This window comes from Stegostoma tigrinum, chromosome 27 (assembly GCF_030684315.1).
Source record: "Stegostoma tigrinum isolate sSteTig4 chromosome 27, sSteTig4.hap1, whole genome shotgun sequence".
In the NCBI taxonomy this organism is placed as follows: domain Eukaryota; kingdom Metazoa; phylum Chordata; class Chondrichthyes; order Orectolobiformes; family Stegostomatidae; genus Stegostoma; species Stegostoma tigrinum.
The window spans coordinates 29,946,562-29,960,058 of NC_081380.1; the positions used below are offsets into that span (position 1 = coordinate 29,946,562).

The window sequence follows — 13,497 nt, forward strand, 5'->3', positions numbered from 1 at the left end:
TGCCTATCCAAGAGTCACTTAAATATCCCTAAATGAATGGAAAAAGTATGGAGGCACGTTCTGTGAACCTGTTTGAAATCCCTGCCAGATATTCCTTTATGCATTCCCCCCTAGGTGATGCTCAACATCCAGATTTTAAAGCCCAATTATTTCACCTATGTTGCTTCAAATTAATAGATATGGACAGTTGCCAGATTTATTAGCAAGAAAATTTTAATGCTTTGTTTTAAAGCAAGTAGGTTGTAATGAAAGTTCCTGTAAATAGACAACATACAGATAAATGATGTTAAATGATTTTTTCATCAAGATTTCAGAATGGCAGTACGTATGTAGTGTGACATGATTAACAAAATGGAGCCAGCTATTTGAAGTTACAATCTTATTATCTCTGTAAGACAGCAGAGATTACTTTTATTGGTAAAAGGAAATGACATGAGGTACAAATATTTGAAGTATCGGAAATGAAACAAAGATCAATAATGAATGTTGTGTTATGTACGTGAGGTTTGCTGAAGATGTCCACATCCCTGAGTAAGTCACAGCGGAGAGTCATCCACACTGTAGGAGGTCATCCCTTCCCCATTTTTCAAAAGTCATATTCAGGCCCACAAAGAACGGGATTCATAATGCGTTCTGAAAAGTTTGGGCTAAGAAACATAAGCTGGACTTAAACCAGCTATTATTTTTTGCGATAATTCTGAAATAATTGAGATTTGTTGCCAGCAAAATAAAATATTGCAGTGTCCACGAAAGTATCCACTATAATTTAAAAATGGGAAATTATATACAACAATTGATACCAGATAAGTGATTATTAATTTCTGTGGTCCAGATATGAAAACAATAAAATTATTCCCATGGCTGTCTAAAAGCATGATTTGTTTTAGTTTATAAACTCAAAGCAACCTCTCTTGTACCATTGTTGGTCCTTCACACGGCGCATGGACTGAATCAAAGGTTGTTGAGCACCCCATTCATTCCAGTGTTTGTATGATCCACATTCTAGCACGTATTGATATCCCCTGTAGCCTGGATATTCATAGCCAACCCATCTACAAAATACAAAAAAAATCAGAGGGTAAATCTGCAATTATATTCCCAAGTAATTACTCCAAAACCTTAATTTCTTGTATAGATTAGGTAATATAAAACCAATGGATCAATTGTACTCATATATGTGTATTTGGTGTTAACTGTGCTTAAGAGTTGATAAGAAACTCAAGAAAAGTCGATGGTGCAAAAGCCAGTATTGATGTGGCTAGCTTTCAAATTGGTGCAGCTAAATAAATTGTATTTTTGTACCTTTACAATGTTGTGAATTGCATAAACAAGGAACAAGAGTACGCTACTCTGTCCTTCAAGCCTGATGTACCATCAGATGATGATTGTTAATATGTATTAAACCTCAAAACTACATTCCTGCATACTTGCAGCCTGTTAGTAATCAAGAATCTATCCATCTCTACCTTATAAGTACTGAAATATTCTGCATTTACTGAGGGGAATTCCAAAGACTTATATCCCTCTGAGGGAAAAGGTATTTCCTCAACTCTTCATTAAATGAGTGACCTCTTATCTTTAAGATATGATCCCTAGTTCTAGATTCTTCCACAAAAGGAAACATCCTTTTCACATCCACCCAGTCAAGTCCCCTCAGGATCTTATCTTTCAATTAACTCACCTCTGACTCTTCTAAACTCCAAAGGATACAGCTCTAGATTGTTGAGCCTTTCTTTATCAGGCAACCCGTCCATTTCAGCTATTAGTCTTAGTCTAGGAAACGTTCTCTGGACTCTTTTTTGAACACATTAATATCCTTTCCTAAGTATTGTACACAGTTGTCCAGTTACAGTCTCACTAATATCTTGTACATCAGAGGCAAAACCTCCCCACTCTTGCATTTTATTCACCTCAGAATAAAACATAACATTGTACTGGCTTTCCTGATAACTTCATGTATTTGCACAGTAAACTACTGCAATTCAAATGCTTGAACACCCAGAAATCTTTGCATCTCAGAGCTCTGCAAATGCTCAGAATTTAGATATTGTGCTTCCTTTTTATTTCTGTGCCAAAATGGACAACTTCCCACTCACCCACATTGTACTCCATTGTCCAAATTTTTGCCAACTCAATTAACCTATCATTATCCCTTTGTCCGCTCCTATTTTCGTAATAAAGAGTAAAGGGGTGGGTTAAGCCATTAGAAATGAGATGAGGAAGAATTTCTTCACTCTCAGATTTGTGAACCTGTGAAGTTCACTCCCACGGGGAGCTGTTGGGGACAGCTCATTAGACGTATTCAATAGAGGAGCTAGACATGGCCCTGGTGGCTAAAGGCATCAAGGGGTATGGTGAGAGGGCGGGAATGAAATACTGAGATTGCATGATCAGCCATAATCGTATTGAATGGTGGTGCAGGCTCAAGAGGCTGAATGGCCTGCTCCTGAATTTATTTTCTATGTTTCTTCACAGCTTGTTTTCCTAACCAACTTTGAGTCACCAGCAACTTTAGCTATCATACCTTCGATACCTTCATTCAAGTTGTTGATATAAATTATAAACAGCTGAGACCCCAGCGCCATCTCCTGTGGGAAATTATGCATGGAATCCTACCAGTCCAAAAAGGGTATACTTGATTTGACTCCCTGTTAGCCACCCAATATGCTATTCCTACACCATGAGCATTTAATTTCCACAAAAACCTTTGATATTTTACCTTATCAAATGCCTTCTGGAAATCTGGACAAAGCCTGACTACCTTGAATTTACCAAAGCAACTTGTTATAATATCTTCAATTACAGTTTCTCACGTTTTTCCTATGATAGATGTAAGGCTAATAGGTTTGTAGTTTTGTGGTTTCTGCCTCTCTTTTGAATAAAAGGGTTAACGATTTCCAATCTAAAGGAACCTTCCCTGAATCTAATGGATTTCTGAAAAGTTAAAACTAATGCATCAATTGTCTCATTAGCCAACTTGTAAAGACTATTCTGAGTATCTTTTTCCTGCTTAAATTAATATTTCATGAACTGTTTGAATGATCATCATCAAACAATAGTTCAATATACTCCCTTATAAAATATTGCCTTTTTAAAAATGTATATAGGAATGGAATATTTCACTATGTTAATATCCGCATTATTTCTCCATATTAATCATTCAACCCATCAGCTGTTACTGTCCCACGAGTTCTCTCTCAAACAAAATTTTTGTCGTTGACCTACTTTATGCTTAAAGGTTCTTGCATTCATTCTCAATCCCTCAAGATATTATTTCATCTTATTTCATTGACCTTCACCAGTTATGTGTCCCAATCAATTTGTCCCTTCATTTAATCAAAAGCAGCAAATCTTTCAGTCGCTTTGAATGATTAATCTTTTGAAGTCAATGCCAAAATCCACTTGGCTTACAATTTCCTCATCTGTCATGAACCACTTTGTACATGCTTTTGTTTCCTTCCCACATCCTTCATGTTTCCTGTTTTGAAACTTCGTAGTTTTCTCTTGGGCAGTGATCTGAGCTATTATTCCATATGACATGTAAATACACGTTGTTCGATAAAACTGATACTGCGGTCTGATTTCTTTACAATTCAAAGGTTATCTTTTTACAACTTTTCCAAATAGAAAATACAATTTCAAAAAAAAGAGGAAAGGAATGTTACTCACGTTCCACCAATTACTTTAATACTGGCAACTCTGTCCTGGAAACCATAAGCCCATAGACTGGGAATGTCCTCATCGCAGATCTCCATTTTTCTTCCATCAAAGTTAGCACATTCATGAAGGCAAATTTTATGGTCCTGCCCATCCTATAATGATTTGGCAGTTTTAGGAATTGTATGTAATGATTCCACTGCACTATTTACCAAAATGAAACCTTCTTTTTCCTGGCTTTATTTGAACTAAATCTTAAACATTACAGGCAAAGAATCTCAAGGTGATCTCTCATGCTTATGCCATATTATACATTAGTAGCAGTGATTCCTCCCTGGCTGGGTTTTTAACATACTGACAGAAATAAATCTTGTACACACAGTACTTGCAGTATATAGAGTATGTATACAGTATAGTAAAAGCTCCATCCCTTCCGCATTTTCAGTCCTCACCAGCACTTTCTCAAGAGCAACTGGGATGAGCACTAAATGTGGGCCCAGCCAGCAATGCTCAATTCCTATAAATGAATAAGAAAGGTTAAATCCTCCATAATTATGATTCTATGTTTTTCACGCATTTCATATATTTTTCTATGTATTTTTCCCTTAGCATACATTCTCTAACTTAGTGGTCTGAAGTATATTAATAATTAATCTAATTCCCACCTCACCTGAGGTGTGGTCACCCTGAGGTTAAACCACCACCATCCAAATCCATTTGGATTTTCTTTCCATCTCTTTGCTGGTTAGGACCTTTCTTGTTACCTTCATACCGAGCTGGATTTTTCCACTAAGTGCCAGAAACCCAAAATTGTAATCACTGCACCCCAGATCCCAAGCCATCGCGTTTGCTGGCTTAACTTCACAGGAAGTGGCTAACTGATTAGCTGCCACTGCATTTGCCATCCAATTAGTGGCAGTAGACAGGACATGGATGCAGATGGGCCACTTGAAGAATCAGCTAGCAGCCCCATTAGGAAAGGTAAGGGCTACTCAGTCAGTCAGAGAGGAAGCGGGCAACACATGGTAAAGGTGCTAACCCAATTGCCTCAACAGTATGTAAAAACTAAGAGCTGGACTATCAGAAACTATCAGTTTCCAGAGAAAAGAATATTTAATGAATGCATTTGGCTGTAAATGCACTGGATACAATCTTTCCATTCCTTCATTTTAGGACTGCTCCATTCCTTTATACAGAAATGTGCAACATCAATTGATGGAGCTCAATCCTCTAAGTTTGAAGATGTTCCAGTATGTTGCCAGGCTCATGTTTGTAAAATTTAATTGAAGCATAAAATTAGGGATGATTTACCCTTTAAATACTTTCATTAGTTACTGTATCCATTCAATGCATTCACCTGCCATGCACTAAAGAATTTGGTTGCAGCTGCAAAAGGGATCACTACTAGTGTTATTTAAAGGTCCAGATATCCAACTTGCAGGAAAAAAACATTCACGCAACTTCTGGCATTACAAAACAGTTGGAATTATTGTAGTAAAAACAAAGAACTATGAATGCTGGAAATCAGAAACAAAAACAGAAAACACTATTCTAGGGACCCTTCGTCAGAATGTTTCTGACTGGGAAGGCAGTTCAGTGATCCCTGTCCACCTGGTTTGCTCATCAGAAAGTTGTTTCTCCACCTTCCCTCTCGAGATATTTTCATTGATTTGTTGAAGCCACAGGGTGACTGGTTCATGCTTATAAAGATTTCTGACTTATTAATTAAATGCCACAGCTTACACAGCTTACACAACTGATGAGGAGAAATAACTGGCTGTCATTAGGTTTGAGATGCTTTTTAATGTGGAGCAACAACAGCTCTTTCCCTTCCAGGAATGTGATGAGCTCTGACCCAAATATTCCCAAACCCCAGCTGTTCAGCCACCTAGGGATCAATCACAGTTGTTGCAAGGCAGGTGGCTTTTATTATCAACTGGTCACCATTTCACAGACACATCAGCTACTCACTGTTAACCAAATCTCCATTTGTACATGGCTCCAGCTTTTATATAACAGGGTTTTCCCCACTGTTTGAACCAACAACTGTGTAAACAACACTTACAATGAGGGGCAGATAACTTGCTTTGAAAAACAGTTGTAATCTTTCAGAAATCCTAGGCTTTTGAATCAGACCTTTTCGGATTTCAGCCAACAATCAAGAATATAGAAAAATGAAGAGAAGAAATTATCTTTACAGTGAGGAGGCACCACTAAGTTTGTGTGCTGCCCTCAATTCAGTGGGCATGGACAGATTAGAAGCTACTAACCCCATGCCCAAAAAGAAGCCATATGCAATTGTTATCCACCATTTTATGAAATTCTTTATAGATGCGTAATACAAAGTCTTGCAATAAATCTTACCATTCTCACAGGTCTGAAAGACATCATACAGTCAGTGCGATAGCTATTGGACCAGGAATCCCAACGAGGATATTCTCCTTTCTCCAGCATGAACATCTCACCACAGAAGTTCTGCTGTTCAAAACCCACCCACCTGATAAATAAATGATTGCAACAAAATCAAGTTTGTCTTTGCATGTTACACAATTAAACTAATTTAATATCAAGGACAATTCTTTGTAAAACAATATGTTGAAAGTTTCAAGTGGGAAAAAAATTAGAAATATATAATTTGTCATTAGTCACTGAATTTTGAATATATTTACTGACTAATCGTCACCATTGCAGAATTACAATGAGTCATCAAGTTCTGTGTTTCATAACGTAGTTAATATGTGTCCCACAACTTGGAAGCTAAGGTATATAAAGTACTACTGCACAAATATCCTTCTGATGCTCAATGTGGTAAAGCAGAAACAACGTTGACCAGCTGCCAGAGGGTTGCTGCTCCCTGGGCAACCGTACTGTAGTATAAGTTAATAACAATTGTAGAAAGTAATGTTACTTATTTATGCATATGCAAATCAAAATACAAATGTCTCATCTCCAAATTTGTAGTTTGATAATAGTTCAGTGTAAGGGTGTATTGGGCACTACTTATTTGAAGATCACCATTCTGAGACGTATGTTACACCCTCAAAATGTGAGATAGAGCTTCAGAAGATAAGTGTGTCAGCATAAATTCATTGTAAAGGAAAGATGTCTCATCCTGACTTACTATTGACTCATTACCAATGAGTTGAAACATAAATATTCAGAGCCCTGATATTTAAACAATAGGAACTGCGTCCACCTGCAAAAGCTGGGAGAAACACTAATGCATCAGATAGGTTAACATATAGCTGCACGACAGAACACACGATTCGATTCTGAAAGGAAGCACTTACGGTCCACATTCAACACGGATCGACCCCACTTTATCGAAGCCCTGATCGCAGATGTTTCTGCACTCTGTATTGATATCCATTCTGCGACCTTGGAAGTTTTCATACTCATAAATGATCATCTAAGAACAAAAAATGGCATAAAAGAATCTCAATTGCTATTTTATAATTGAACTGTTAAAAATGAAGCATAAATCATGCACTTAAAACCTTAATTTGTATTATTAATTTCAAAAATGTATTCCATGAACAGCAAAGATAATGGTTCACTGGGTACATGAATGCTTTGTGTGCCACTGAGATGTGGAGTAGCAAGGTCATACATTCAACATCCAGTATGTGCCACGTTAGTTTAGATATCAATACTTGGGTAAATGTGTAGCAATGAAGTAGACAGAATTTCCACTCCATCTTATTGTCAGATGACTGCTGCTCACAGGTAGACACCATTAAGGTCAGGGTTGGCTTTGACTGCGATTTATGTTTAAATTCTAATCCATACTGTCTCAGAACACCAATACTGGATAGTCACATGTGATCACTTGAGCAATAAAGAATGGGCTTGCTCATAGGGCTAGTTTAGTATAGTGGTAGTGCCCCTGCCTCTGAGCCAGGAGGCCTAAGTTAAAGTCCCAGCTGCTCCAGGGGTGTATAATAGCATCTCTAAACAGGTTGATTAGAATATACCTTCGCTGCTCCTCTCCAAACATTTATAATTCAAAAAGAGGGGAGTTAAAACTAAGATATTTTACTCTATGCCTATTTCAAACTGTAACAATTTACAGGAAGTTAAAGTCTGGCAAAATTATTTAAAGGCAAATGAATATTTCACTTTTTCCTAAATAGGATGGTATAGTAATTGCAAAGTAAAATACTTCAAAATAATAATGCTTATTGATTGTTAAGACCTCATTGTGTGTACTATGGAATCTCAGTCCACAAGTAGACTGACCCTGGATCACACCTATAGAAAACTTTCGAATGATAAGCCACAAGTAAGCTCACATTAAGATACTTCTATAAGCAGGAATTGTTACTTAATGATAAATCCTCATTTGCACTAAACTGGACCTACTCTAATATTATTAATAGATCATTTACAACATTGAAATTAAAACCCACCAATACACCTACCCTGTTAGTGCGAAGACTTGAAGCAGAATGGCTTCCAATGCTACCCTGCATTCCAGTGTGAGACATTGTGACAGCTGCTAAAACAATAATCGAGATAGAACAAATTTATTTTGCCCTAGTTGCTAAATAGTTTTATACATTTTTGATTAACTTTATACTTTCTAAACTTTCATAATTTATGAAGTTTTCACAACAGTTCACAAGTTTAAATTTTTGAAAGTACTGCAATGGCTCACCCAGAAACAGTTCAATCTTTTGCCAGACAAGAGAGAATATGTAAAGTGATGCTTAAACCTCAGTTCATCCTATTTATATATCCAGTGGATTTGCTTGTTGCATTTTTTTCTTTTCAAGCAGGTTAAATCATAAAGGGATAAACAAAACAAAATGTCATTATATTGAAGCAGCAGAAGCTGATTCCAGCTCTTTGCTTTGTTTCATTGGCAACACCATACAAATCAGCAAAAACTACAGTCTACAGTAGACACAAGTGCAGCCGAGAACAAAGAGTTGACCCGTAGACAGCTTTGTACAGCTTTTGTTAAATTTACGCTGCAAGAACATAAGCAGATACTGTGGAGAATATGTATTGTTCTAACTAACACATTTCATCTTACAAATTGCAGTGCCTTCATTATTCAAGATCTGTAACCAGAATTGTAAATGTGGGAGTAGGATGATGTTAAGCCTGTGTCCTCTGGTCAAAGATGCACTATGCATTGCTGGGGTCTGTATCCAAAAACAATCAGGGCCTCTTTCACATATTTGCAATCCATTAAAACACAACTATGAATTGTAACAGCGAGTATTTGTCTTTATTTTCTAATCAGAGAATTCAACTCTGAAACCACGTTAGTCACATGTCTGACTGCATTGTTAAATGCTCAAATGGTTGTATGCAGTTTTTCTGTGTTAACTGTGAGTTATTTGGAAGTTCTTAGCATGCTGGGGCCACTCTGGGCATGAACTTTTTTGGCAAATAGAGGGTAAGCATTTAGAAGATGGAAAGTGCAGCTGAATGTAACACGAAATTTTCTTTTGACCCACCAGATTCCTGAATGATTCTTTGCTTGTGTGCAATTTACAGTTCTATAAATATCAGTCCTCCCCTGGCATATTGCTTCCCATTTATATACAGTAGTCTTATCACCAAATCATGTATTAGTCTCCCCCAGAACCCCCACCCGCGACTCTGCTGGTATATTCTCCCCATCTCCATCTAGTTCAAGACACCAGCCTCTCTTTATCTTAACTGTTTACCCAGTCCAACTCCTGGTTTCCTCTATACTAAATAACTCTTCATTCTTGCTTCTTTCAATATCATCTGAACTTGCTTGCTCTCTCACTGACCTCTAAATGCTCTTTCTGTATAATTCTACCTTTATTCATCACCACCCTTTCAAACTTGTTATAAGACATAGCTTCTCTAGTTCTGTCATCACAGTAATAACCAAACTTCCCTGACTCCTTCATCAGGCACACAGATCCATTTTCCACCTTGTGACCTCTTTCTTTCTGTATCTGCACTGGGGAAAAAAAAATGTTCAGCTGCACTTTCAAATTTCCAAATGCTTACTCTCTATTTGCCAAAATGGCTCAATATAATTTGTTTCTTTCAAGGAGCCTGTCAGTATTTTTTTCAAAGATACTTTTTGATTTTCAGGGGTTGCTTTTTAGTTTTCAAGGACTCCTGTTTTGATTCTCAGTAACTGTTTCATTTGGTGACAAATTCACAGTCATATTATTTTCCCTAGTTGTGTTTAATTTTTTGGAGCTTCCTTCCTTAAACAGAAAAGCTAGCTCAAAATTCAAAGACTGTATATTTGTATGTATTTTAAGAGTGTATATTATTACATATTTTGTTTGTTACGCAGTTGGATCTAGATTTAATGGGAACAGATACAGCAGTGAAGTTTACGAGGCATTTAGACAGACGCATGAACAGGCAGAGAATAGAGAGATATGGACCATGTGCAGGCAGATGGGATTAGTTTAGACTAGTATCCTTGGTTGGCACAGACATGGTGTTCCCGTGCTGTGGTGTGCAATGTTCTGTTCTACGTTCTATGCGCCTTCAAAAGGATATGGGATAAATATTTTAAGGGAAAATTTTTTGTGCAATTATGGAAAAGAGCAGGAGACTAGAACCACTTGGAAACTCTTATATATCATTGCCACGATGAGCCAGGTATTCTCCTTCTGTGCTGTAGAATTATATGAAGTAGTTACATCTGGTCTAATTTAAAATGTTACTTTTAAAAATGTCCATGACATACAAAATGTAATCAGTTTGGCTGACTTTCCCAGCAACACAGCAACACCATATAACTTTTATCTTGGGCTTTGTCAGTGAGATTCAGACATGATGTGGAGAGACTCACTTTTATAGATTATTTGTAGTGACAGGACATCTGGCTTTAAAAGTAACTTTCCATGCAATAGTTTTGGTCATAAATGATGACTCATACTAGGTTCTGAAAAACCATGTGTGTGGCTGAAAGGCCAGATTATTGATTGTTCATTTTACTTGTAATTGTAGCCTCCACAGAGAAACAGGGTCAAAGACCTAAGCATCCAGATATTGTCTCAATGCTTAAAGACACAACCTGCTCCTTCCAACATTCCTAGGAATCCTTTATCATTGAAGATGTGATAGAGGCTTCTGAGGATTACAGAAGCCTCACAGAGATCATGGCCATCATTGTCAATTCTCTAGGATTGGTCTGGAATCTCCAGGGATTTGAAAATCAATATCCAGACCACTGCATGTGTTCAACATGGAACAATATCATTGGGGCATTGAACTTTTTTTGTGATTTTCTTTGGCTATACTCTTTACCAATTACAAAAATATCAACAGTGGGAAAGTGTGACTGACAGTTAAGCATTGTTCAACTGGGTCATGAAAGATTGTGCTTTTCAATTACTGATAAAGGCGATGATAAAGGTGTGTGTCTTGAAAACTACTAACTGGAACATGAGTCAAGTCATGTGATTAAATTTCCAGCAATACACTTAATCACAGTTGGCAACCCTATTGTCAATCGACAGGCCAGAGACATACTATAGCCTACCAGTTCAATCTTTATGAGGTCAGCATATTCAATTTAGATAACTTGCATTGTTCCAACAGGAATCACTTTTCACATTTTACCCATATGTTGCCATCAATACAGGATCTCTTCCAACTTGTGGTTTTCAATTTTTGCTCACTTAAATCCAAGAGGCTAAGACTTTAGTATATTCATACACAACTAGTTTAACGACACATTGTAAGATTTAAATGGATCATGTCAGCATTACAAGCCCTACTCTCCCTGCCTAATGATTTATTACTTAAGATTCATTCTGACCAACAAAGATGACCTTCACTCTCTTCTCTGCCACTCCTCACGTACCTCCAGTAACAGAGTTTTGGACTTTTCTATCACTACAATTTAAGTCATCCAAGCAAGTTCTTCTTCCATATCATCTTACAACACCCAACCCCTCCATCAACTTCACCGTCAAATAAATTACTGCCTTGTCTCAACCTTCTTGCTGACGGCCTTAAACATGTTATATCTCCTGAACTCAAGCACCACCTCTCCAATCAAATTTTTATCCATATTACTGCCCTGAAACTGTCCCAAATTACAGATGATGTCTTCTGCAATTAGGGAGCACAATCTCACCTCATCCTTTTCAGTTTCTCTCCAACCACTGATAATGTCGACTGCCGCATCATTCAGCTAAATGGAATCATGTTAGTGATAATGGGAACTGCAGATGCTGGAGAATCCAAGATAATAAAGTGTGAAGCTGGATGAACAAAGCAGGCCAAGCAGCATCTCAGGAGCACAAAAGCTGACGTTTCGGGCCTAGACCCCAGAGAATCATGTTACTTTGTTTAGCTCTTAGTTATCTAATTGCAGGCAGTGGAACTCAAAACTTTTCAATCTCTGCACCATTATCTTGAAAGGCCTTCAAGGAACAGGTGTTGGGGTTACTCTAGTTCCTCAAGATTCTGCTCCCATACAACATCATGTGAAGATATAGAGTTGGATTTTGCACTCACAGTTGTGATTTACAGCTCAGCCATTTTCATTATTGCTTTTGTGTTGTCAGGAAGAAGCTGCTCTGGACCCAGGTTTCTGGCCCACCTCAGCATAATGACAGTGGGCCCTGGGCATTGATTCCTCCCCACTCATCAGCTATTATCTCAAATCCAATCAGACTGTCCACAATTTCAGAGTCCTTTTTGACCCAGAGCTGAACTTCTCATCTCATCTTCTTTCAATTACAAAAACAACCGATTTTCATGTTCATAACATTGGCTGTCTCAGTCCCTGCTGTTGTGCATCTGCTGCCAAAGCTCTATTTCACATCTTTGCAACATCTAAAATCATCTATTCCAATGCCCTTGCTAGTTCTCTTCCTCCACATTTGGTACACTTCAACTCATACAAACTTCTGTTGTCTATAATCTGATGCTGTTCTGCATCAGGTCCCATTCATTCATTATTCTCCCACTCTCTGACTTAAATTAAGCTAATGGTATCCCTAAGCCACAAATTTTAAATTCCAATCCTTGAGTTCAACATTTTCAAAGCTTCAACTTTCCTTTTTTTGTTGTTACTTTTTTTAACTGTTTATTATTACTAATTATGCATGTTAGATTTGCATTGGAAATTTGAAGAATGATTGAAGAGCACAACTGTCTCACTCATGTTCAAGGGATAAGGAGTTGTCATGTCCACCTGTACCTGCTGCTAATATATGAAGATATATGAAGATATGCTTGAGGAGAGTCCACAACCTGAGTAGAATGAACAGAAAGGGCCTTTGTCGTACAGTGGCAGTGTCCGTACCTCTGGGTCAGCAAACTTGAATTCAAAACCCCAATTACAGAGGTGTGCAATAACATCTCTGAACACGTTGATTGAAAATATCTACAAGGAACAGATAATGAACAGGCAATAAATCATCAGGGCTCCACTTAATACATTTATCTCATTGTAGTAACTATCCAAGTATTAGTGTCAGAGGATAGCAATGATATAGCATAAGTAGTACATAAGCTGCTGCATTATATATCACATATATCATTTTGTAACTATTGCATGCATCAACTTAATTTGTGATGGGATTTCTTTCTATAACTATCCCTATCCAATTTTTCCCCACTTTTCCTTAACAGACTGACAAAATGAGGGTGTGTTGCAGTAGATGTTTGCTGTTCTCAGGTGGTTCACTTAAATGGCATTCTTAATGAGTGAACTGCGATTGTATGGCAGCAAGCTGTTTAATGTTGGAGGGGCTAAAATTATCAGTGTGTGCAACACTCCCTTACGTCAACATGCATTCCTGCAGTTAATCACAATTTAGTGACCATAGGTAGGATCTGCAGGACCTTTCCCCTTGTAAGCAAATATTTTTT

General features: G+C 37.5%; 1 protein-coding gene across 2 annotated transcripts; it reads right to left on the reverse strand.

The window, feature by feature from the left end:
• Nucleotides 1–422: 422 nt before the first annotated feature.
• On the reverse strand, nt 423–8,346 carry crybb1l3 (crystallin, beta B1, like 3). 2 transcript variants are annotated; one of them, XM_048557454.2, is made up of 6 exons: nt 8,315–8,346; nt 8,079–8,155; nt 6,948–7,066; nt 6,022–6,154; nt 3,670–3,812; nt 423–1,052 (listed from the first exon to the last, which is right to left on the reverse strand). In XM_048557454.2, exons 2-6 carry the CDS (start codon nt 8,142–8,144, stop codon nt 884–886), a joined length of 630 nt encoding a protein of 209 aa, XP_048413411.1. In that variant the 5' UTR covers nt 8,145–8,155; nt 8,315–8,346; the 3' UTR covers nt 423–883. The 2 variants fall into 2 exon arrangements, with proteins under 2 accessions (XP_048413411.1, XP_048413412.1); XM_048557455.2 differs by having other exon boundaries at nt 8,079–8,152; nt 8,315–8,343.
• Between the last annotated feature and the right edge of the window lie 5,151 nt (nt 8,347–13,497).